This window comes from Colius striatus, chromosome 9, assembly GCF_028858725.1.
Source record: "Colius striatus isolate bColStr4 chromosome 9, bColStr4.1.hap1, whole genome shotgun sequence".
In the NCBI taxonomy this organism is placed as follows: domain Eukaryota; kingdom Metazoa; phylum Chordata; class Aves; order Coliiformes; family Coliidae; genus Colius; species Colius striatus.
Genome location: NC_084767.1, coordinates 6,365,606 through 6,393,102, shown reverse-complemented (window position 1 = coordinate 6,393,102; position 27,497 = coordinate 6,365,606). Strand labels below are relative to the sequence as shown.

Below are 27,497 nucleotides of genomic sequence, written 5' to 3'. Positions count from 1 at the left end.
CTTGCATTAAAATGGAGACTTCTGCTATGATTTTGAATGAAGGGATCTGAGATGCCTGCATAGAGTACACTATTATGACTGAAGTCATGTAGACTCATCACCCAGGCTTCATCCTATTCATTTACAGAAGAATCACAACAAATACACTCACAAGAAATTTCTGCTGCTGCTTTATAAAAGTAAGAACCAAAAGGGAGAACAGTGAGCTGTCCTGTGATTATACAGCTGTAGGCTGCCCTGCTATGAAGGGTTTACTGAGAGCCGCACAGTGTCATGGCAGCTCTCTGAACGCCAATTAATAGCTCAAAGCTGCTCATATCCTCCCTACCTCCCTACTGTTCTATTAAATCAATTTTACCAGGGACTTCTATGGCTTTTTACAGTTGCCTTTAGATCAATGTGGTTGCCTCCAGTGTGGAAAAAAAGACCAAAATCATCCCTTTTAGTTTTTGCAGAGTATAGCATTCAGTCCTTATTTATTTACAGAATTACTTATAGGGGTCCAATATAGGACTCTCCCTTCATTTAGAGTAGAAATGTTTAGGTTCAACAAAATTTGTATTACAGAGACAGATCAAACACATATTTTCCTTAAACTTTTAAGTTAGCTCAGATATACTTTCCAATCCAACAATTTCCACTGGGACTTCAGTCACCAAGAGGTAACTTTATCATATATTTATAGATAACATTCTCATAAAACTGAATTTTAAAACCTAATTAACATAATACTGTCAGGTTTATTTTCCATCATTTTAAATATGAGCACTCTGTGGAAGTAATGAATTGCCTGAGATGGACCAACATTCCACTTAAGGACAGTCACACTCAATTTTTATAAACATCACACAGGAGAGATCAACAAATGGCCTTTTCTGATAGCATAAAACAAGTACAACTCTGTTGAACACTGAAGTGATACTGATAATCTACTTGGGGGGATCTAATGGGCATTCAACCTAACTATAAAAGCAAATTTCATTTAGGAAGATTCTGGTCTGCCTAATCAAACCCACTCTTCTTAGTTCTGTATTAAACAACCTTTCTACTACAAAATTCCTCTCAAAGGGATAAACCACATTTGAAGTTATTTTAAGTTAAAAGGTCACAATCATGTGATATCTTTTAGTTTTAGAGAGGGAATGTGCCCACTGCAAAGATGACAGTTTAAAAATACGTGGCTGCATTTGATTGCATGTTAATGAATCTCAGCACCAAGTACATATAACCTACTCTGAGCAAGTCCACCCCTCTGTACACTGTGGCTCTCCAAATCTGCTATGATGGCATCCCAGGGTTCACCTCTATTCCACATATGAAGACAACCCATAACAAAAGGCAACGACATACCCTTTTATCTGAGGAACTTACGTTTTTTTCCATCATTTTTGATTGCTTTTCAATTCTTTTAAACTCCTGCTCCAGCTATAGTGGTTTACTAAGAGCAGTCACCAAACTGAGGAGAATTTTCCTCCTTATTTGACTCTTTCCCAGTACTGTCTGGCCATTTATTTTGTTCAGGATGGTGTATTTGAACAGACAATAGCATCTTTATTATTTAGGTATTTTTTGGTCACCTCCAGTTCCATGATACAGATAGTTACCACAGAAAATTAATCTGACGTGACTTCACTGTTTGTTTTTCCCCTTAATGTCTAACATAATTTCCTCTTTTTCAGCTTCAATGTGTTACTCTGCAATTCCTCCTCCTTGCTTTCTGTAAATTATTATCCTCTCATAGAGTTAATAGATATCCTCTAGTGTGATTCAGAACGTTTTTACATTCATTTTGAAAGTTCTATTTGCCAGGCACAAATAACTGTAGTTATTTGTCCATGTTTATGGATCGGTACAACAGATGCTATCTGCTGGCAGTATCTGACTAAGTGATTATGCCCACATATGAAGGAGGCAGACATCTAAATAACATAATTTGTATCAATAATTATTGATAAAAGGTGCAAATATGTCAATGGATAACATAGTGCTGCATGTTTCTTTTAAAGAAAAAGCAAAGAGATTAATTTTAGCCACAATGACATTTTTTTAAATGAATGAGCAAATTCAATCACTGCAATTTTTCACCATGGGTCACTTGCTCCATTTTTTTTTAATATTCTCATTAATGAGAAATAATTCCTACTTTCTTTACCAGTAAAATGCTCAGAGCTGCTCACTTAATTTTAAATGTGGCCTTATTAGGTTATCTGATGATTGATAATTTTCCTTCCCGTACTCTTTTAAGGAGCATGTGTGGGTTTTGATTTCTCTTTTGAAGGGATACCTCAAAACAAGATCTAAAAAAAAGAAAGGGAGGAGTTAATATTAATCTAGCCCTGATTTCATGCATGTTGAAAGAGTGATTCAAAATTCAGCACCTCTAAATTTTTCATTATCTTGCCTTTCCAATTAATGTACAATATAGTTCTAACAATGTGTTTTTGTAATGAGATCTCTCCTGGAGTTTATTCCTGGCTTCATGGTGCCTCATCTGCCTCACCAGAATATTTCTACCAAGCAATGAAACTGTTCATCACACTAATAGGAAGTTTGCAAACTTAGGATAGAGAAATATCATGGTGTTAATTTCAAAAAGGAGGAAATTACTCCTGTGAGTAGAACACGATGAAGATCAATCCCCTTTCATAGTTCGTTACAATTTTCCAGTAAAGATAACTTTTTGTTACTGAATTCTTCATGCATACACACAAACACAAGAAAGGGAGAAACAAATAAACTGACTGAAGAAACTCTATCATCTACCTTTTCTTCCACAGGTGAGAAAGGGAGAAATTGCTTCTCTCTTCTGTTTCTGTTCATGCATAATTCTGTTTTCTGTAGGTGTATATACTTGAAAAACTGCACTACAGAAGGAGAGGTCGTACAGGGATAAGCAGAGAGTTTTCTGCAATATGCTCCTTTCTCTAGAAGAAAGTAACTAAACCACGCAATGTTTTATTTCATCTGCTGTTTCTCAGAAGGCATAGAAAGAACGGGACAGACAGATTGGATAATTGGAAGAGCGTCATAGAGTAATCAGTGGTACACAGGTTTACATTGTGCCTAACAGCATAAAAATTATCAACACAACATGTATGTGTGAGGGTCTCTGATAGCTACATCACAGCTAATACAGAACGAATGAGTTTTAGACCCAATTCTATATATCAAAAAAAGCTTTTTTCTTAACTTTACAGTAGATAAAAAAGTACCAATAAATAAAACTAAAAAGTGATTCTTATTTTGTTGTGTATTATCTGAAATTGCACACAAAAAAATTACAGACCAACCCATTTTTAATCGTGTTAATTAATGCTTTATAAACAGAACTTTATCTTCAGCCATTCCTTGATGTCAGTGAAGTCAAGCCATTGAAGAAGTTGGCTCACAATTCAAGAGCTGTTGCAAGTTGGGGGCCTCAAACAAACCTTTCTTTGTAGTGGAAAGAACAAATGTGTGCTTGTATGTTTAGACCTTCCATGTTTGTGAACAATGAGCTTTTAAGACCCAGTTTGGGGATTCTGTCACAGTAGAAGAAATCAAAGAGTGAGCGTGGGGATGCTGATAAAGATGAGGCTTTGTAACAGCTTTTTTATAAAGATGGAATTGCTATCTGGTTTTATACCATTTATGGACTGAGCACCAAGAGCAGAAGAAAGACATTTTTACCAACCTGTGAAGACAAAATGTTACAGAAACAAATCCTGACACATCTAAGTAAGAAAAAAAAATCTTATAAACTTCTCTGAGGCTTTTATGACTAAGGCTGCTTGATGCTTTCACTTTTAAAACCAAATTCTCTTGTGAAGATAGTCATAGGTAGATGTGCTGCTGCTTAGGCGCAATTGTCAGGTCATGGGTCATGTTTTATTATCTTTTGTTATTAACACATTTTGACTTTTAATATGTATTCAGAGCTCTCCTTGAATTGTGAACCATTTTCTTCTTCATTTGGATAAAAGTACAAGAAAAAGTAGTATGAGAAAGACAAAGAAGGTATGGCATTTAAAAAAAAAGAGAGATTACACATCAGCATCATTTCATGTGTCTATAGAAACAGAATTTAAAAAGTATATCATGGAAAAATAGCATTGTTTTAGCTTATTTTTGTCTAACATGTAACTCTGAAAATTATAATACAACACACCTCCCAGTCCTGGTCTCAAGCGGTTATCATAACCATCCAGCAGACGATCCAGTATTCTGGTAAATACTGTAGTGTTGTCTTTAAGTTCATCTTGTGATGAGGTCTGCCCATAGCTGAAATACAGAGCAATTAACACTGAAAAGCAGTAATCCATCAATAACCCTACCATACAATAATTCCAAAAGCTGTTTAATCTTGCTTATACTGGTGTCTGGTCACAAAATCCCCACAAAACAAGATTGTAGTGCTTTATAGGGTTCATTCACCTAAACATTTTCTTCTAATCATGCATTTTTTGTAAAATCATGGAAAATCAATGTCTCTCTATAAACAGTAAATAAATAGAACATTAGTTCTTTAATGTTTATCTCATTATTCATTAGTGGTCATAATGTTATAATATGAGTGTTCCTCAGTAAAAGGCTCATTTGTCAGCAGAAGATAATGTGTGTAATTCATAATAGTTACTAAGAGTTTGCATACAAAGGGTACTGAGCACTGAAAATAAACGCTGAAACAGTGCAAAACAAAAAAATACTGAGAAATCTTCTTAATTAATGTAGAATTAAATGAAGTGAATGTGCATTTTCATAGACTGATAGGTAATTTTTCTTTAATACCCATTTTCCTTTAGCAATAGGATTTGGAAGACTACCACCAACTTTTCCTTACAAATGTGTAACAAAACCATCTGTTGATTTGGAAGTCTCTCATGTCTGTAAACCTTTGCTTACAGATCCCTAATGTATATCTTTACCTCAGCCAACAGTCCTGAAACGTTGCTTGCACAAGGATAAAATTAAGCTCTTTGAACTCAGCTACCAAAACCTTTCTTCCGTCAATATAAATCAGAATGAAATCCTTGGGCTTAGTGGTCTCCGTCTGCTGCAGATGACATCAGAATCAACCTTTTTCTTAAATCTGAAACCTTTACCAAATACCCTGCCACAGATGATTCTCTTAATCATAGATTACAGTTGACTTAAAGCCAAACCCAGTAATAGTTTCTTTCATTCGTTCCTGGCAAGACTTCCATTATAAACATGTGTAGTCATCATGACTAAAAGCGTAAACACTGCTTTCCAAAACATAATTTTGTCACACACATTGCTACTGAACGGGATAAACAATGCAGAGCCAAAAACTTTTGTTAGGATCAGGTCTAGTCACAAAAGTGATTCTTCCGTTGGGCAGCTTGTTACACACACGGCTACAGGAATATGCGGGTCTCAGTGCTCTGCCAGTTGTTCCTACTCTAACCAGCAAAGACTATCTAATGAGGAATACATTGATATATTAAATTAGCTGATTCTCTTAAAATACCTACAAAATTATTGTAAAATGCATCAGTCCAATGTCCCTTGTGTACCTCACACGTGTATACCACTTGTATCAATAACAGAGATACTATTCCAATTATGTTTGCAATAAAAGCTTGACTATGTACCTCTTCAAATCTAAATGAGTTGCAGAACTGACACTCATAGAAGTTTCACTAACTTTTGCTTTATTTCAATAGGATGTGACTTTGCAGACAATTCCCAGTGTTTTAATGCATATAAATCACTGTTTCTAACAAAGAAGTGAAAATCTCCTTAGCAGTTTTAAAAAATACTACAAATTGCCTCTAGCCACATCTTATAATTTCACTTCATTAAAAAATAGGTTGGTTTTTATTTATTTTTCTTACTTACAGTTGCATGTTAAGTCACAGATGTTAATTATTGTTTCTCTCATGCTTCCTTTATGTTACCAAATAACAAGTTCTCCTGCTGTCTCCAGTGAGCACTATCTTTCAAACGATCATTCCTCGTTTGTCTTATGTAGAATTACAACACAGGACTTTTCACTGGGTTAAATGTTATATTAATGCTCATTGTCAGTAAACAAGCTGCTGTACATACACCTCTCAAGGAGAGCAGAAGGTCATCAGGATTAAGGTTGGGAAAAGGATGTTAAAAACACTTCAGAAATTGTAGTGGTAAATAAATGACTTTGTTTGCAGAAGAGGTGTCAGAAAGATTGGACTAGTGGCAGTGCAGATGTAAAAGATGCAATACAACACACCGCTTCCGTTCTCGGTGTCGCATTTGTCAGTACCTTTACCTGCTCTTCCCACCATTTTATCAGAGGTAAAAAGCACCGTTAGGGCTGGCATTAACTGACATGGTCACAGCAGGAAGAACCTGAATGTCTGTGTACATATGAAGTATATTGTAACTCCAGAGGGATTGAGACTTTTCGTTCAAAACACACAAGTTAAAATAGTCTTAATGCTGTCTTTTATGACATGAAGAATGATATGGAAACATTGTCTTTCTATATCACTGACACTTTATCCAATTCATCAATTGTTTTTTATCATAAAGGATTAACAGCACTCCAGAAAATAAGGCAAGGGAAGTTGCTATGACAAAATAGCTTCAGAAATGAATATATTTCATGTAAGGTGTGTACATTTTAAGGGAAAAGTGACAGTATGTGAGTGTGTTTTCATATTAAACCAGAGTGTAATAAAAAACTGTGCACTGACTCCATCTACAGGTCATTATAATAGTGACACACCATGTAATTTTTAAACACTAGTTCAATGCGTTTTAAGTCTCCCTTTAAGAATGCACATGCATTAATTATAGGTCTAATAAATCCATGTATGCATATATATGTACATAGATCTATATAATAAACTTGTTTACACAAAATTCTCTAGCTAGGCCAGATGAAGTAGTTTGTGAATACTTCAAACCTCATACTTTTTAATATATTCTCAAAACAAAGCTATTGCTTCTAAATGTCATGTTTATTCAGTACAAAAATTACTACATGAATCACTTGCTTTTATTTCCTTTTTTGTTTTTAGAGCAAATGTTTGTGAAGATAAACCTTTGCCCTTTGCCTGCTCCACTCTTTTTAAAATCTTCAAGGTAGCTAGAAGGTAAGTTTATCTAGAGCTCGGAATACATGAAGAGATACTATGGAGATTAAGGTACAAATGCATGTTTCAGGGATCACTATTGGCAATATAAAATTTCTTCTGAATTTTGGTCATTAAGTAACATTTTTGACGAGACATTAATATTGTTAAAATACAGACGAGACATTAATATTGTTAAAATCAGTCTTCTTAAACACCTTTACTCAATCTTGAATTGTAGACAGTGCTTCAAGTATACTCCAAACTGCTTTATAGATAACCAACTAGTTGTTAGATGAGGTGTTGCATGATTACAAATTGTTCTTTAATAGTAATGCTATTTTTATATTATGATTTCAATGTATATTCCATAAACATTCAGTGCAGCATGGTCTTTCAAATATAAACTGTTACGGGGTTTGAGCTTACAAATTCTCCTTGATCCAAGCATCACGAAGGTCTGCAAGAACAGTTACTGAGCTAAGGCACAATCCTGACCAAAGAAGTGAAAGTTTTGCTTTTGCTTGCAAGGACAATAAAGTTACCAAATAGCACTTGAATTAGATGAAAAGGAACATCATTACACCTTTTTTTTTCCCCCTCTAAGGAAAGTTGTACCTCTGAGCAGCCATTATATAATAGTAGAAAGGATTGCACAGGTGTTTAAGAGGTAGTTTAGTTTCAATTTGTTTCAGAAAGCTTTTGCTTTTTTCCATTCACAATATTGAAAAAAAAAAAAAAGAGATGTTATGGAAACAAATTACAGTTTCCTCTCAGTCTTCCCTTAGATTTAGCTGGGATTTGAACAGGGATTAACTTCTCCCAATACACTTAGTAGTAGTGCAGTCCACATAGTATTTGTCTTACACCGCTATACTAAATTAAAGGTTCCTAAAATATGGTAGTGCATTGAAAAATAGTTCCCCACCTTCTTTCAGTCAGTGCATTCAGAAGGAGGCTCCAGGCCCAGAGGCAGTCACAAAGCACCAGGAGTCTCTTCATGGTGAACTCTGAAACTAGAAAGAAAATAATCATCAGCGTTCCTTGCATTAAAACAGGTACTGTGGAAAAAAACTGTCTGATTTTAGCAACTTTTACAGAATAGTTTGGTGTCAGGCAATGACCTTACAATGGCTCATGTAATTGAAAATAAGGGAGCACGGCCTTGAGTGTCCTCCTGTTTACCTTCTGCTTTGAGACACAGAGGCTTAGGGTGGGCTTTATTAGCAGTAAGGGTGAATTCTTTTTTGCATTTTTCTTGAACTTTAACAAAAACAATCATGACTTAAAGCTACTGTGTCAAAAATATGACAAGGCACAGTCATAACATTTCCAAATAACCAAGTGTAATTGGTTTCTCTTTGACTTGAACCAGCCTGAGTCCTTCCAAACCTCTTGGAAGGTATCAGTGTGTGGTAGTGTGACTGAGGAAAGCGGTGCTTCCCCCATAGCCACTTCTTTGCTTTGATGTGATGGAAGCAACTTTCTTCTACAGATATTACTATTCTCCTCTTCCTTGAATTACTAGCATCAGACAGGGAGTAGAATGATCAGATTCTGACTCTCTGATCTGCTGTTACATATGCACACTAATATTTTTGTTGGGCTAAAGGGCACAATTCATAATCAAACCATGTGCTGACAACCTACACACCATCTCCTAAATCTCTACCAGTCTCTGCTGCTAGGAAATGTTTTTGCATTAGCAGCCTTCTCCCCCTCTCCAAATGTCTCCCCTCTCCAGACTTCACTGAGTTACTCTCAGTTTACCTTTGAGTAAAAAGTAACACAACTCAGAAGGTTTCTTTTGCTTTCTAATAAGCCATAAAATACAAAGTTAGCAGATATTTATGGAACCGGTGTTCCAGATTTAACTAATTGCTCAAGAGATGCTGAAGGTCCCTTTACATATCTATATGCTGCCTGCTGGAATCCAGTCGAGTTTTAGTATTAAATAAGGGCAACAAAATACGAAGCGTGTATTGCCCTCCGGTAGTGAATTGGAGTTTATTTTAAAATGCCTGAGAAAACGAAGCACTGTACACAGAAATGTTGTTATGCCTTTAAAGAAAGCTACCCCAATTCCCTGCACACTCTCAGGAACAATTTAAATCAATAAAATATCATTACAAAGCGGTATGTAAGCAATGAGATATAATTAATGCGTTTATAGCCAAATGATCGGCAGATAAGCATTGAGTGGGGCTGAGCTAATCTAACTGGATAGGAAGGAACTGGATGTGGCAGGAAAGCGTGGATAAAGATCTTCAGGGACGAGACTGCATCTCAACTTGCCCTGTGATCAGCCCCCTTGCAAAAGTGAAAGGCAACATCTGTGCCTTCAAAAATAGCCTTCTCCCGGTCCTGCCAACTTCTGCCTTTGCAAAAGGGATAAAGAACGGAAAGTGAATCTTGATCTGTTGAGCTCCACGCTTTCCCCCCCCTTCCATCCCCAACACCCCTCTCCACTTCAATTAACCCGTACAGGCACCGTAAATCCTCTTGGAGAAGGAAAGTTTCTTGAAGCTAGGAAAAACAAATGTTATAAGAGAAATGTTCAAGGAGGTCAAACACCAGCAGCCCCCAGACTCTGGCCTCCCCCAGCCCACACCGCCTTGTGCAACCAGCTCTCCCATTCAAAATGGGAGGAAGAGCCATGCTTCTGGGAGAATTTCAGCAGCGCCCACTGGAGAGAAAAAAATAAGGGAAAAAGGGGGAAGGAAAAAAGAATTAAAAGCACAAAACGAGGGGAAAAGGTGGCATTTTGATGCATTTTTTACTCCTGGTGAGAGATCTGCCTGTCTCTGAGGCGCAAATCGAGACTTGTTTTCCTCCCGGCATTTCAACTTTGTATTTCCCCCTCACCCCGAGACAGCCACCCCTCCCACCGCCTCCCGCGGAAAAAAAAAGGGGGAAAAAAAAAAAGGAAAAAAAAAAGCCCCAAAACAAAACAAAAAAAAGCACCCTTTTCCGAGCGATCAGTGGAAATCAGTCCGCGCTGGGGAAAAAAAATAATAATAAATAAGATAGATTACAATGGCCATCGATCGCTGCGGATTTTCAAGCTGAAGGGATAGGAAAAAATCACCCCGAGCCGGCGGTACCTGCGGAGAGAAGGGAGAGGAGCCGCCTGCGCGCCTGGACGCGGTGCCCGCAGCTGGCGGCGCCCGGAGGGGTGCGGGTGCGCGGGTGCGTGCGAGCGAACGGCCGCCCTTACCGGGAGCCCCTCGGGCGCGGGTCCGCGGCGCCGCTGCCCGACTCCGCCGGGGATCCCGCCCGCCCGCGCGGCGCGGAGGCTGCGCGGCTCCGGCTCCGCCGCTCACTCCTCCTCGGCCATCGCCGGCGCCGCCGCTGCTCCGCTCCTCCGGGTTCAGCACCCAAATTTCTCTTCCCAATATTCCGACCGCCGCTATACAACAAAAGCTTTCTCTTTACCAAGACAGTAGTAATACGTCCCAGGGTAAACCGGATGTGAAATAGGCTGTGACTTCATGCCAGAGAGATTTTATTTTAGAAAGGAAGGTGGTACCAAGCTCTCATCTAGAGACCAATCCGCCCATTTTTTATATGCAGCACAATTTAACTTCCAGTGCTCTCGCCCTAATCCCTTTCTCTCTGGCTGCAGACTCAAATCCTTCTACAATCTGCGGCATTATTATTATTATTTGGGGGGGAGGCTGCACGGCGGGGGGAGGCTGCGCCGAGAATCTTTAGACACTTGCAGTTTACAAAACAGTCTATTTTAAGAGTCGCACATTAAGAATATAACCGACCTGCGTTATCATTCAACCTTTGATCAAATATTTAATCGCGGCATAAACATGAATGAAAGCCAGCTAGAATCGTAGAGGATGCAGCACTACGCGTGTGTGCCTGTAGTCTGTATATACCTATAGAGACCAGGCGGGAGCCTATGGATGTAGCCAGACGGGCACAGAGATGCTGTGCAATCCCAATTAAACACAGGTAACATGCATTTGAGGCGAGACCCGCAGGAAATCAGCTCCAGGACCTGGTGGCTCTCCCACACTTTCCCACGCCTTTTATCGGCAGGTGCCGGACCAGCCCGGAGCGGCCCCGGGGCTCTACCGCGGGCTGTGTTCTGGGTCTGCCGGCCCCCCTACCCCCTCTACACTGCTCTCTCAGGGACTCCCGGGGATCTGGCAGCGGCTCGGCCCCGGGCCGCGGTGCCCTGCGGTGGACTGGAGCCGGGACAGCCCCGCGCCCCGCCGGCGGCCGCGCCCGGCTCGATGCCCGTGGCGGGAGAGGCGCTCCCGGCTGCCCCCCCGGGACATGCGTGGTGGCCCGGCCCTGGCCCACCTGTGGTCACCGAGGGGTACAGTTCTGCTTGCGGTTAACGTCAGTTTAACCCCCAGCCGGCGACCGTCCTCTTCCCAGATGTGAGCCAACTGGGCGGGCTCGGTGCGTGCTGATACTTCTGCGGAGAAGGAGAAAGTTGGATGCCTCAGGTCCGGAGAGGTGTTGGGTATGCCGGGAGGACGTCACGCAGCCTCTCACCTGCCCACCACAGGTTATCCTGGCTTTAGCTCAAGGCACCTTTCATCAGCTCCAAGCTTGCTGCAGAAATGTCATACACTGCTAACTGCCACGAACACAGCATGGTCAGCTATCTTAGCTCTGCTTAGTATAAAGATAAAATGAACTCAGTCAAGAGTATCTGTTACTTATAAAGCACTACCAACATCTGTGGGATGGAAAAAAAATCTGTATGTTGTATTCATCTACTGGATTTCAAACACTGTCTACTTTCCCACTCCCCCTCTCAATGCCATCACTGATCCAATTTTTGTTCCCTCACTATGATGCTGCTCCAAGGGAGGTCAAAATCTATGTATTTTGTCAGAGATAGCCCAATTAGTATCTTAAATTGCAGTTAAACTATCTGTTGCAAGATTTATCTGGACTTTTTAATCAAATATTGCACATTCTACACATCCTCACAAAATACACAGTCTGTTTGTAACAGCGTGAGAAGGATTTGCTGTGACCCAACAAACCAATGACATTCATAGCTAAGGCTGGCAATAACTTCCAAGGTGGCAGTCATTTTGGATAAATGCCTGACTTATAACAGTCTAAATGCTGCAATGATTTCCCTAAGCACAAGGAAACCAGAAATTTTGTTTATCAAAGTCCCCTAGTGCGTCAAGTTCACCCTGTCATTGTGATCAGCAATAGAGAGCCACAGGTCATTTTTAAACACTTGCACTGGACTTTTTGCTTAGTTTCCTGACATTTCCAACATAGTTCATCTCAGTTTGAATCAAGGTTTTTTTGCAGTGCACACAAAAGTTGGGAACAGAAAAACCTACTAACTTCCCAAGGAGACTGTAAGTAGCGACTTTTCTAATCATTAGCAAATAGACACACTGTTAGTGGCAGTGGTTTCACCTTCATTTGCTCTTAGCTAACATTATTTACTATGTTTTTATTCTTGCACTGATGCATGAGAGATTTTTTTTAAGCAACAAGTAAGGTGAGGTCCTCAGCTGAGTTTGCAAAGGCAGAACAAGGGATTTTTATTTAAAGTATATGGACACTGTGTGGCTGTGAGACCACAGACATTCCTTGCCCTGACACAAGGGCATTAATTATGTTATCTAAAATGACCTAAAACTGTTTCTTCTAGATGAATAATATATAATTAATGTAGCTCCAATATTGCATTTTCCCCTTCATTGTTCATGAACAGAGAAATTATATTTGCTGTATGTGTGTGGCTGGGGTAATTAGTTATACAGACAAGTGGGCTCAAAAGTGAGTGACTGAACGACTAGAGGTTCATGTGCCACTGCACACTAAAATCCAAGCAAGTAGGCAGCTGAAGTAGTTTCAGAGCCCCTGAGACATAAGATTGCAACCTATAGTTTTCTTCTTATCTTATTTTAATTACTATATAAGCAATGGCAACTGCTTTTATTTCAGTGAAGTGTCAAGGGTTACACAGGATGGTCTTTGCCTCCATGGACACAATTGCTGCGTGCCAAAGAATGACATGTTTTTCTGAGTTCTCCCTGAGTGAAAATATTGACCTAAAATTGTAAGTTGCTCATTCTCTTTCTAATTCTCATCTGCTCCAGAAAGTAGGACAAAACTATTTTTCCTCCATGGCTGAGATTCCTGTCCATCAGTGCTCACAAGTAACCCAGATTTTCCCTTTTCTTTTCAAAGGCTGTTATCACAGTTACTATGTCATCCCATAGTAAATGCTAAAAGTATTTCTGTGTAATCAAACAAACAGTCTGGTTTATGACTTGTGGTAACAAGGTAAGTGCTTTTAAGGAAAAAAAATCACTGAAGCTATAAAAGAAAACAGAAATTGCTGCTAACAACAGAAATGCTCTTTCTCAGAAGAACAGTGTCTTGTGGTTCTTACATTTTCCTTTCCCTATCCAGATTTCACTGACCTAATCCAAACACCATTAAGGGTATTTATCAAATAAGTTTATCTGTGGGTTTTAGGCACATAACTTAAGAGCATATCTTTGAACATCTTAAGCTATATATAGGAATGTGTATATTGCCAGTGAGTCTTAGGGTCATATGATTTCACTCTTGAACTAATTGTTCAAATGAGAAAGGAAAGATACATTTAAACTTAACATCTCCAAGTAACTCCTGGGTGATGTGCATCTCACTGCTTGGTTTTGCAATCACATGAGGGAAATGCCAAGAAGACCTACATTTTTTACAAGCTGTCTTTCTGACTCCATAAAGTTTTGAACAAGAGGTTATGTCATTCATGTTACAAAGTAGTGTAGCACTAAATCCTTTAAGAATATTATTAATCTAAACAGTCAGCCAAAACGAGCTTAACACAGCTATTATGTGCAATGTTTTGAACCTTGATGTTAGTGCAAGTGATTAGTAACAGTGAAATTAAACCAATTGAATCCCATGGTGCTAAATATATATTTAATAAATGATGGATTGAAATTGATAAAGCAAAAGATTTTAAAGAACTTAGAACTGGCTTTGCTTTTGAATTTCTAGCAAGCACTTTTTGAAATGTGGCCTATTCCTTAAGCATCTGCATCCTCCCTCTGTATAGAGACACATAGGTACAGAGTATTTAAATAGGTCACCAGAGTGGAGTATTTTTTTTTCAGTCTTGTGGGTTTTATCCCGTTCTTAGTGTGTACGAAATATACATATGTTTTATTTTAGTTTAGGAGCATATAATAAACTGAAATTCCACAGCAGACTGCCTTGACACGATGTGTGTCCTGAATAGCCAAGGGATTTGAATAAAGCAAATGAAACTCAGAGATTTACTGGCATACAGCAGATCAGATAAAGGATTAAAACAGAAAGACCATCTGCTCCAAAGCTTTGAACTCTGTTATTTACAAGTTCTTCTCATGTGATTAAACAGAAATATTTTGTTAAATATATGATTACATTTTGAGTTCTAATTGAGTGTATTTTAGAAAAATATTGAAGAATAGCTCTTGACCCTTTGGTAGACATAAGGAAATTCAGTTGTCTAACTTTATTTTCCTTTAATTTAGAGACACAGTCAAGGAAACAAGACGTATCATTGTCAAGTAGTGTTTTTATAAAAGGCAAGCGATAATAGATTAAAAAAAGTTCACTCCCAGTATGCTTCTTTCAATTTACAGTAAAGTTCTATTTGTTACCTCTTTTCTCTTTAAAAAATAGTAGAAAGAGAAGAACTTTCAGGGAAATACAAATGAGAATTTTCATGAAAACAAGTTGTATTGTTTTCAAAGAGTCAATCTGAGACACAATGCCCGTTAAAGACATCTGACTGTTCTTTCAAGGTCTGTGTTGAAAATTGAAAGTGGCACTTCTTTGAACCTATTATCTATTAAAAATGGAATAAAGATGTAAAATAGCTGATGCCCATAAAATTTGAGATGATGATTGTCTCTTGAATTTTAAAGACTCCAAATACAGTATTTCAAGCAGAAAACCCAATTACTTACAAGTTTCTCAGAGTTTCTAATCCACAGAGACAACAATTTATTATGCCTTGCCACACTCTTGCCAAACATCACTGTGAAATTCAATCCATAAAGCCAGAAGTGGAGAATTCTTTCCCAGATAATAATAGGATTTCTTGTCTCATGTCAAAAAGGAAGAATGGAACAATAATCTGTATTGTAAAAAATCCCAACAGTGGAATTAATGAAAACCACCAAAAAGAACAAAGTTTGCAATCAGAAGCTTGTGAGGATTACACGAGCCTGGTAAATCCAGTGGTGATCATTAACAAGATCTTTTTCAGGAGACTTTTCTTGAAACAGCTGGATTTATGTAGAGTGGAATACAAACACCATATTTTATCTCCTGCATTCTAACTCATTGCTTCATATGAGCTGAGGTCTTGACTAGACATCTATAACCTCCCGGAGCTTTCACAGCTCTTGTATAATAAATTCAGCACACCTTGTAGAAGTAGGAAGCTCTCCTCACAAAAAGGTAGGAGTATACTCTTGTCATTTGGGTGTGGATGCCATTCAGTTACCCTTCAAAACAAAGAAAAGAATTCTGTGTCTCACTGACCTTCCTGCTCTGCATTTGGAAGGAAAGGTTTGTCTGGGACTCAGACCTTAGCATTACATCCTGCAGTTTGATACACTTGAAGACTGTTCATCAGTCCAGTCAGGACCAATGAACTAACTGGTAGTTTCATATTTTCTTAGGCAACAGTATTGATCCATAATGATGATTTTTCCTAAAATCAGATAGGATAAAAATTTGTATTAGTAGAAGCTCCAAAATTCCTGAAGTTTGATACTTATTTTCCTGTTAAATGTTTATCTAACAAGAGTGTTTATTGCACTAATAAGCCCGTTGTTACTTATTATTTGTGGATGAAGAAAGTAAGTGACTACACAAAGAAAGTGAGCAAAGTAAATAAAATATTTATAGATACAAATATTAAAATACATTTTAAAAAATTAAGACATTAAATCACTAGGGAAAAAGTCAGTTCACCGCTGTCCTACTGTCAATATTTGCCTTTGCTTGAACTAAAAGATATAGAGTCAGTATATCTCAACCTGAGTTCAGAGAGATGCTTAAAATGTGTTTAAAGCCATCCCTATTCAGTCAAACACTTAAGAATTCACTTAATGTCACAGATTATAGATATTCTTAAACTTAAACGTGTCACTCTAGGCTGAAATTTGCTGCTTTGGAAGCCAAATACCCTGCTGACTTTTTAGGTGACCTTAGACATTTAATTTGTCTCCTTTTCTTCGTGCCTTTATCTGAAATAAGAACATTGCAACCTGTGAAGTTCAATTAGCCAAAATTCCTGTAGATTTCAGTGATTGCACTATTAAGCTAAAGTGTTCCTGCAAATACTGTTTAGAAGCCAGAGAAAAGTTTGTAAAGCAAAAGTAACACACATAGTATCTTGTCATTTGTCGGTTGCCACTGTCATTACGGAGTATAGAGTGTTTGATTCACCCATTCCTTCTATTCCACTGCCTTCCTCACTTCTCATAGATAGCAACAAGGAGGTTCTTCAGATGATCTTTTCTTCCAGTTGGACATGCTGTATGCTTCCTGACTCTTGATATACTTGCACGGAGGTGCACTTGTTCAATTGCAGCACACCATCAAAGCACTCTTGCACTCACCGTCGTGTTCTACAGTTTGAAATCTGCTGTGGAAATAGGAGAGTAGACATTTAAATAATAGTCAGATCTTCAAATGTATTTTTTGCATGACCTACTTGGTGTTAAAAACCTAAGTGTAGATGGGCATAGCAAATATAGATGACAAGTACACTGGGACAATCGTTAACAAAGTGATGTTGTAAGGGTATGATTTTACACAACTTTTGTACAAATCTCTTTTAAGGTCCTTATGCAAAAGATGCTAGCCCAACTCTTCTGCATTTTCCATCCATTTAAAAATTACTTGTGTTTGGTTTTATACCTATTGAAAGTTACACAGACAAAAGCTGTATAATTTTCCCAGAAGTGCTGTATTGAGATGATTGAGGGTCCAGGTGTTAGTGGCAGACATTTACAGGCTATTTAAGAGCAGGGCAGGGTAGCTACATGGTTTCCTCTGGCCCAACCCTCCTGTTTTTTATTCACTTGGCTTCTAAGTTGAGTTCTTCTGATTTATTCTGTAGTTTATGTTGCTTCTTTTTATTGTTATAAATTAAACCCTAATTTATGTATTTTGAGTTTTGTTGCAGAGCCCCCAGTGTTAGTCAGGCAGAACTGAAATGTTCACATTGACTAGAGAGCTGCTTGACTAACTCTTTCATTGTAGCATATTGATTCAACAACATTTCCTGTTCCATTTATTTGATTCACAGAAATATATCTTACAATTGTTATATTTATATGCCAGCTTTGTAATGTGAAATCTGCATTTACAATAGTCTACATATGTGATTGTATTATTTTAGGAAATTGCTTGAAATTATTGATAGAAACAATCACTGGGCTAGAGAGGCAAAACCCCAAACAATTAGAAGTCAATATTTTCTGGACATTATTGGTACATGTGAGTATTCTTTATAATTGCAGCTGTGTTGTAACTTAAATCTCTGCTTTATTCTAAGGCAGAGCTATAGCAATACCATTTCTGAAAGTCTCTGATAATCCAAGATGATCCAAGTGATATTTTTGAATGTAACCAATAGTATTTAATGTTGGACAGCATAAACAGTTTTGTAGGTGTAGGTACTGGCTCCCCAGCACATGTAAACTGGTACAGCTGTGCTGAGTTCAGCTGGGTTGTTGCAGCAGCTGTGGATCTGGTCCCTGCTTACTACTCTCTTAAACAGACTAGGCAATTGATGTGAACAGCTAGGCTTGCTCAGATAACGTGAAAAGGCAATCAGCTTAGTATGAAGCCATGTTTAGCATTCATAGTCTTGTTGCTTTCCTCTACCTGATCTTTGTAGCATGGATATTGGTGTGCAATTTTACCTTTTTTTTTGAGATTCTGTGTGCTATTAATTAGGTTTTATTTTAGGGCTCAAACTGTTTCTTATGAAAATTATGACAAGTGACTTTAGTCAGTAATAGCTGTCTAAAAAGGAGTAATGAGGGTTTTTTTACTGTAGCCAATCAAAAGCAAAGCAATTGACTTTAGAACAATATCATTGGTGTGACTTGGAGGGAAACTACTTGTGTTAGTTCTACTGCAGAGAAAAGTGCTCTGTGTTTTTGAGAATACCTTAGTGCAATGGTTGTGGAACCACCTTGACACCACTGTCTACCTGTAGCAAAGTGAGTGGAGTACACAGGCTTTGAACAAAGAAGTGTTATTACTGGCAATATTTATTGGGCTGACAAGAAACTTGTCTGAGTTTCTTATTTTTTTGTAAGGTAGTAAGTAAAGGAACCAGGTGTTTACTTTGCAAGTAAAACTCTCCTCTGCAAGTCATTAAAGGTGGAAGGTGGAATTTATCTAACCTATCTTCAGCTGTGACTAATTAACTAGGTCCCTAAATATCCATGTAGGCACAACTTGTAATCAACAGTGTGATAAAATGTCTCAGTCTGCTTTTTTGGAAAGACTGTTGAAGTGGAATGAATATTTTCATTTGGGCGTATCTCATTCTTCTAGACAATAAAGCATTTAGCCAAAAACTTAGTTATGTAAATGTAATACAGGACTCTAAAGTCAGGCCTATAGAATGTTGCTGCTGTCTTGTAGCAGTTCTGGAGGGTTAGGGTTTTTTACACATGCAACACAACAGTATTTTGATACTGAACCAGATGTGATGCAATGATGATAGCTTCCACTTTTTTTCAGGACAAAAACCCCAGAGATTTTGGTATATGAGATCACTTGTCATAAGGAAAACTACTTTCCTCATGGCAAACTAAAAGCAGTGTTACCCACTAACATATATATCATTTAAGCAAGAGTTTGAGAGGCTTAGATATTGGAATGGCTTAAGTCATAAATCAATTAGCATGTGACATTTGTCTCATCAGCAGTCTGCAGCAAAATCTTTAATCACTTTGTAGCATATCATGAAGTTCTCTCATCTGTTAAGGATACTATTGGCCCTATAACCACAAAACTGTTGATATTTTCTTTGATTACACACAGTGATTTCCTCTAGTAGCTAAAATGTGTCCAAATATTCTTTGCCTTGGATAATAAAGAATGAAGGGCCTTTTCTGAAGACTATACAAATTCAACAAGTAGGACAGAAAGCAAGTATTTGTCTGCAAATACAACTGTTTAGTCAACAAAATTATTGAAACCTTCTAATGTTGGACCCTTGACAGACAGCTAGTAAAAAGTGCTCAGCCTTGGACTCTTTTTAACTCCCCATAAATAAATGAAAGAGAAGGGAGAAGTAAATAAAGTTTTGTGAAGGCAACAAGTTTAGTAGCAGAAAGTATCTGCTGTGAGAAGTAACGTCTGTTAAAACCACCAAGTTTGTTGTCATTTAGCAGAATCAGCCAAAGGTGCATATGGACATAATTCTATGTATAATTTTTATTTTTCTACCATTTTTTTTCTTCATAGAACAGAATATACACTCTTGACACACTGCACTGCACCCCTTTTTTTTTTTGTTAGTTTCTCTTTTCATGGTTCTTGAAGTTGAGTATCAGAAAACATGATCAGCCATGTAAGCTAGCCAAGCATTTTTCCCTGGTTTTGAACCATGTGATCATCAAGGATTATCATTTCTGCTGACTAATGCTAAAGCTGCTTTTCCATTAATGTATTGTAGACATACACAGGAGTGGGTAATAGGTTTGTAGTTCAGATTTTTCCATTAAAGCCCAAAGTTTTTGTTTTCTAGTTAGCATAGCAGGAATGATCCTGTGAGAAGTCTACTACCTTTAAGTTAACAAAAAGGGGGCATTCCCATCTGTGCATGGCCCTGTGGCTTGTGCTCATGTGCAGACATTGTCCATGCACTGTGGGAAGAATCCACTACATCCTAACAAGGGAAGATGCCAGAGACCATCATAATCCTGAATTCAGTGGAGCATCTGGGAATATCTTAGAGTTTTTAGTGGGATAATTAAAGCAGTAATTCTACTCTGGATTGCTGCTTTTGACCGAACGAGTACTTATTCATAATAACAATGTCCACTGTAGAAAAGTACTTGAGTCAAAGTAGCCTTATTTAGCAACTTGTTATCTAAAAGATGCATTTATGTTAGTGTTTTATTTGTATTGTGTGGCTTTTTGAATCACATCTGGCTCTTTCTATTTGCTAAGGTTTGGCTCACATTAGGAAGGAGTCTCAGAACGTGGAAATTGAAGTCATTACAAGTGAAACAAAATCAGATGATCATCTCCAGGTATGTATATGATATACTTCAGTACCTAATGGATATTCAGCCCATGGGACTAGAAGTAACTTTGTCAAATTGTGTAAAGATTGGGTGCTGATCCACAACATCAGATGTTTTGCTCTAGATATCTCCACCTACTGGTTTATGGTACTTGATAATGCAAATGCAAGCTATGATAATTAGAAATTCACAATGAGATTTATTTTGTGTGAATTCACTATTTGCTGTGTATTTGAGACTGAAACTATAGACATGAGGCATGCTAATACCCTTATCCACAATCCTCAAAATTCTTTTAGGGTGTGGATCTGCATATGTTGCATAGAGCTCTGGTTTTAGGGTTTTTTTTTGGTTTAGGAGTTCTTTTTCTTACTACAAGAATAAGCTTTGGTTCTGTAGAAAACTAGTTGCTGTCTGCATAATCAGACTTGTTGATTATCCTAAGCATATTAAGTGTATAGGATTTTTTATGAGATCCTGGTATCAGTTTCATTTTTAAAATTACAAAAAGTACCTTTTACAAACTTGAACTGCCTTGATAATTATTTAAACCAGAAAAATCAAATACTCAGACCTTCTGGCTCACCCTCTCTAGCAAATCAAGGGATTTATAGTCATGTAGCCCATCCTGTACCTTAGCCCCACTTTCCTTTTGAAACAGACCTTTTGTTTTACTCCGTCAGATTAGGACCAAAAAGTCCTTCTGTAGAGGTAGGATTATGGAGAATATCGTGTGAAGTCATGTGGTACAACCAGAAAGAGGTAGAATCAGGATCTCCAGTTGTTATAGTTGTGACAGTAGGTACTGAGGATCAGGACGTGCTTTCAGGAGCAGAATACTGTGCTTTAAGTACAGTTTGAACAGTATAGATCATTATCAGGAATAAAATAAAAAGCCATTTTTGAAAGCTGAAGAGTTTCCTCACTTTAATTTTTGATTCTGTAAAACCATTTATACAACTACTGAATTATTTACTTGCATGACTTAGAATGCCTCTCCCTTGTGAGCTGTTCTCCCTTGTTCTGATGGGGGTTTGAGGAGGAGGAGGGTTGGATTTCCTTGGCTTCATCTGTCTCCTTAGAAATATGAAGAAAATACTTGGATTCATTGAACAAAACAAAACAGCTTGAGTACCTGATAATAAACATCTCTTAACCACTGGTCTACAAATGCTATGCAAATATCTGCCTTTGTCTTAGTAGTGCCACTGAATTCATCAAGATTGCCTCTTGTATATTCCTGTGCCTTTTTTAATAGAATCTTAGGACTCTGAAGAAGTTTCACAGATGTTCCTTGCTGGATAGTGCTGTAAGAGTCCTGTCCCACCACTGAAAATCTATTGACAGAAATGTATAGCCATGGTGAGATAATTTCTCTTTCTGACTGTGTCAATAATCCCTAAATAATCAACTATGGCAAGAAAAAGAATACATTCCTTTGAATGTAAGTTATATCTTTCAATTTTGATATAGCAGGCACTAGCCATTTAGATAGTAACTGTGCCTATTTGAATAGCTCAAACTGGGAAAAAACCCATAGCTTGCTTCTCAGCAAGTTGATTGTATACATGTACAAGCTATTGTCAGAGTGGGTTCTGTTCTTGAAAATAGTCTCATAATGATATTATTGAAAAGTAGAACGCTTCATTAAAATGTTACTTGACCTCAAGCAAATTTTATAGAACTGGGTGCTACACACAAAATGTGCCTCTTCAAACCTTGGACTTGAAAAGGTGCACACTTTTGAAACTTAAAATTAAAAAGTCAAAGTAAATGTTTAGTGAAAAAGAGCCTTGGATTGACAAAAAACTCAAGTTGGCATTTTCATGTGTCGTGACAAAGGCTTTTATGTATAAAATTTCTTCATCTATACCTTCCAAAATATTTATTGCATGTATATCCTTAGATATAAATTTATTTACTATCTTGAAGTCAGTGTGAAATAGCATGTGTCAAAGGCTCAAAATTAGAAGCTTAGCTTTAAGGTGTCTTTAGTGAAGAAATGTGGGTTACACAGTCTCACTACTGTTAGCCTGTCTTCTTTCCTTTGTAGGTTTTGAGTTATTCAAAATATTATAGAAAAGAGAAAAGAGATGTACACTACATATCATTTCTGTTACATAGTGAACAATACTGCTCCCAACAATGAACAGGAAAAAAATACTGATTGGAAGAATTTGTGTGCTAAGAATTACTTTTTAACTTAGAGTAACATTCAACCAAATAGATTTTTACAGATTTTTGTAATTAGAGTGAATGGATACATTTATTTCAATATACCAAGTTAACACCTTTAGAGCAACTTCTATGACAGAAAAGCTATTTAAAGGACCACTGCAATGAAAAATGACTGACAATATGGAGCAGTACAGAAGGGAGCTCATTAGTTTTTTCCAGGAGGAAGAAATTGGAAAGCTAAAGCTTTCAGAGGGCAAGAGTCAGCAAGTGTTACAAGGAAGTGCTTACAAGAACCGTGTCTGTTCACCTATTACATAGCAACCATTGCAGCTGAAATTTAAGTGAGAAGTGTCTTAAGATACTGTGGAGAAATGTGAAATATCTTTCTAAAATGTCCTATCCTCACAGAATTTTCTGTGACAGAATGTGACGTGAAAACACAGAGCTGTCCTGATAATGACTAATAAGCAAAGGTTTATTGTAATACACTCCCATTTGATATCAATGATGCTATCGTGGTAAGAATTAGCTGTCAAGGTCACATGCTTTTATGTCACTCATACAGTTAGAATTAACTTGGAATAGGGATTTTTTTTAATGCAGTAATTTGTAAGCTGTGCTTTGTAGTAGCAAAGCTTTTAAGCAGCAGTAAGGATCCAGAACTGAACAGGTCTTTTAGATAACTGTACTAAAAATCAGCAAAAAACAACGACCAAAAACCCCACAGAATTAAATTTGTGTTGAAGCTTTTAAAATTTGCTGGGAAATGTGCTGGATTCTTCCATTGTGCTAATGACATAAGACAGTTTGTCCTTTAGAGTGACAGGAGACAGGCAATTAATAAGGATGTAAAATAGCCAAAATTACTTCAACTTGTTTTAACACGGGTTTGCTGCCATGAAGGAGGAAACTTTATGCCAACAAAAACTGTAATTTTCAGAATATTCTGAAGGGTGTATAGTCATTCTTTCTATCTCTGACCTTCAAGTATAGTATCCACATGTATTCTTTATTTCTTGCTAATTCTATCTGACCTTTTAGCATAGCATGTAAAAGTCCTTGTTCTCACCAGAGGAAAGAAGGGAGATTTTATGCCCTACCATCTCTCACAGTCTGTTTTATTTTAGTTTTTCTTGCCTCACCAACAGGCAGCATCCTCAGGACTTGGTGCCAGTGTGGCCTGTGCAGAGGAGTTTGTGCTTCTGCAAAGGAGCAGGACCCTTGAGCTTGTCATAGCAATTGAGAAAACAACTGGTGACAGTCGAGAGTGTGCATGCATTCACATTTATGTTGAAAACATACAACCACGAGACACAAGTTAAAGAAATTTTTGTAATAAAATGTACCAAGAGAAATACAAAGCTTGTACAGAGAACAATAAGAAAAGGTGTATCACCAGAGCAGGAGAACAAAGGTGAATCACAGCCTTCATGTAGTTAATGTTCCTTTGAAAATATGCATAGCTATGAACTGAGTTATAACATATTAGACCTTATAAACAATTGTTAGAGCTTTGCATAACGCATGTGCTGAGATTAAATCTAAACAGTAAAATATCTGATAGATCTTCCTGTAACAAAACATGGAGAATTGAAAATCAAAGCTATGAAACACTGTCAGATGAGTAACAGAAAATATTTGCAGTACTGTTAACAGGTCTGGTCTTGAACTTTGCATTCATCATTTTTGTAAGCCATAATGTTTGTTAAATTCCTCTTTAGAAAGTACTCTTTAAAAGAGCATTAATATTATGCAATTTTAAATATATGCATTATATTCTCAATTCCTAGTCTTAATTTCTTAGCACCATTCTTCTAATACTAATACATTTAGTTAATAGCTTCTTATGCAGAGCTAGAGAGCTAGTAACTGAATGTCTTGGATGAATTATAGACACAGTTGAATATCTCAATCATTTATTGATGTTGTGACTCTTTTCATTAACTCAGAATTTGCAGTTGTTCACTTAGAATAGAAGCTACTCAGAAATACTAAGTAAATCCAGACTTCTGGAACACAGTTCCCTATCATGAAAATCATTTTTTAGCTTACAAAAGGATCAAGATTTCTATCCTCGATCTGGTTTTGATGGCATATCTATAGTTGCTTTTATATCTTACGTCCTAGGTTATTCAGGATCTCCCTAAATCTGAGCTCAGGGAATTCATTAAATTCTGTTTATCTTGTATGCTCATAATGTAGAGAGTGAGTATGCTTTTGTTCTTAATGGGTGCAGTTTAAGTAAGTGTCATTTCTGTCCCTTGGCTTTTTATGTGTATTTCCAAAGTCTCATGTTGGAATTCACAAGAATTAATATATTGACTCATTCAGGATATTGGTACTTTTCTTTCTCCCATTTCAAAGCCCTTTTTAAGGACCTTCAGAAGACTAGCACAAGGCATGAGCAGACAAATAACCAACCTTCCCAGGAAAAATGTGTATGTGTTTCAGGAACAGTTTTGCAGATTTTTTAATTACTTTGGTTTTAGTAGCACTATTAAGAGAGCTATAAAAACATATACCCCCAAAATACCCTCATTTCTCCAGGATTTCAAATCATACCTGCTAGCCTTAAACAAGACGAGCACTAGCACTAGATTATTACCTTCTTTTACCAGAAAAACTATTATACTGCATCTACACTTAACTAACACAGCTTCTGGGTAAATTAGGCCACATGAAAATAAAGGTAAATAAACACATGAGTGTATAAAGCAGATTCTTTATAATCTAGCAGTGGAACAGGCTGCCCAGAGGGGTTGTGGAGTCTCCTTCCTTGGAAGTCAAGACCCTCCTGGACATGTTCCTATGTGACCTGATCTAGATGAACCTGCTGCTGCAGAGGGGTTGGACTCTGCAGAGAGGTTGGATGATCTCTAAGGGTCCCTTCCAACCCTACCATGCTATGATTCTATGATTCTTTTTTAAATATTAAACTCTTTTAAAAGAAGAAAAAAACAAACCAAAAAGCAACCAAGGAACCACCTCCACCCTTCTTTTCCTTGCATGTTTACATCTAGAGAACAACCAAACATTTTTTCCTTGTTTTTTCATGTGACTGCTATACTTCTCCCAAGTTCAAGAAAAAATCCCTTTATATATGGTATGATAGCATTGACTGTCAATACTTGTGATTTGTATAGTAAGATATAAAACTTGTATGAATTGTCAAGCTTCTTCAGGGCATTATTTTTCATCAACTTGATGAACAACAACTGCATTCTGAAGATAATATAGATGAGATTTCAACAGGAAGAGAATAATGTCAGCTTTTTGCCCTTGATAAAATATGAGGACTTGATATCTGCTTGATCTTATTCCTTGACAGGACTGGGTCATTGCCTCTAGAAAAGTTGAAGAAAATCTCTGTAAAGCTGATCCTTGTGGTATATGGAGTTATACATTCAGGAGTTTGTTTCTTATAGGATACTCAGAACCAGTTTAATCTCAAAGTGTGTGTGTGTGCTCTCAGAGGAAAACTGAGCAATTCTTGCACCATTCTTTTGGTAGCAGAACATGATTATGGCAAGAAGATGCCTCTCACCCCTGCTGTTCACTGTTGACATACTGTATGTCGATACCCATATACATGTATGAAATATTACTGACAGTCAAATGACCAAGAATTTGTCACAAAGGTTGACTGCAGCTGCCATTTTATGATAGTGGTTTAAAGGGGACATAACTCCCTCTTTCTGTGGGCTGCAGGCAGAGTGTGATTTTGAAACACAGGGCGTAGCCTACACCAGGCTCCACACTTGCAGGGCCAGGCAGCACAGTTGCAGGAAGCTATTTCCCACTGATAGGAAGTCTGAAGTGCAAGCATATGCTTAGTATTAACACTCTTTGGGTTGCAGAAGCAGTAACAGTGAAGAAGGGCTATATAGCTCCACGTGAATCCTCTGTCCAAGAGTTTCCCAATCTTGTAACCTGAGGGGTGCACGGGGAGCACCTATTTCCTCCCAAGCAGCTCACTGGCTTGTTACCCTGGGCCATGTTTCATGTTTGAAACTTGCTAGTGCTTGACAGATCCTGAGATTCTTTGGGTAAAGTTACCAATGTAGTTCCAGATTTAACTTCAGTATTGTGTTTCTAATATATTTTCATATGTAATTTTGAGTAATGTGTTAGTACAAAGTTGCTGCAAAAAAATGGTAGTCCCTATAGGGTTCTTCTCTTTAGCTGACATGCTTAGACATATTCACAAGGAAACTGTTTTTTTCTGGGCATATGCTAAGACTCAAATAGATAAAAAATACAATGCCTAAAGATAAGGGTCCAAATCTCAGACATTTTCTGGCAGTAGATGCCTCTAGCAGTGTGCTGGGGCATACCAGCCTTATGTCAGAGAGACGCCACTGACGAAACTTGAAATACAGTGTCGTGACTTGAGGTCTTGAAAACTTTCCAATCAATTATGTCACCAATGCAATTGAAACGAAGTGGAAAAATGTTCACTCATATCAAAGGCAGACAGATTTGGCTGATTTATTTTTAACCTGCTTAAAATATGAAGTCAGCCAAAATCACGTGCAAGAGCACTGTAACGTACTTCAGTCCATTTTGGGGAGCAGGTACTGATAGAAAATGTGCTGGAAAAAGAATTTCCTATCCAAAGGGACCTCTCCTTAAAAATTAACTTTCAGTTTTTTAAGTCCTGTTAGACCTTCTGATGAAGAGCACTTGTATACACTGACTAAATATACTGCAGAAATTGCAGCAGGTCTGGGTGTGATTGTGTAAACTGAATACCAGAAATTGTTTATGGTCATGCCAAACAGAGTATCAAGATTGTCTCTTTATTTAGACCATCTGTCATGTTAGACATGGCAAGCTCCAATGAAATTTGAGTGTGTATTTTTTTATTAAATAAACCTTTAAATGTTTCAGAGGTTCTCCATTATTAGTTACATTAACATAATAAAAAGGCAATCTTGCCTGTACTCTTATAGAGTGTAAGCCCTAG

The 27,497-nt window shown here is 37.6% G+C and overlaps 1 protein-coding gene across 2 annotated transcripts in view; it reads right to left on the bottom strand.

The window, feature by feature from the left end:
* GABRA1 (gamma-aminobutyric acid type A receptor subunit alpha1) overlaps positions 1-10,307 on the bottom strand; it is a 39,263-nt gene extending 28,956 nt beyond the window's left edge. Inside the window, exons 1-3 of one of the 2 annotated variants that reach the window (XM_062002243.1) lie at positions 10,279-10,307; positions 7,990-8,077; positions 4,148-4,260 (exon numbers count right to left, since the gene is read on the bottom strand). In XM_062002243.1, coding sequence (XP_061858227.1) covers positions 4,148-4,260; positions 7,990-8,063 — 187 coding nt within the window. In that variant the 5' untranslated portion in view covers positions 8,064-8,077; positions 10,279-10,307. Of the gene's footprint in view, positions 1-4,147; positions 4,261-7,989; positions 8,078-10,165; positions 10,211-10,278 lie in introns of those variants that run through there. The other variant, XM_062002244.1, reaches the window with a different exon arrangement.
* Positions 10,308-27,497: the final 17,190 nt, after the last annotated feature.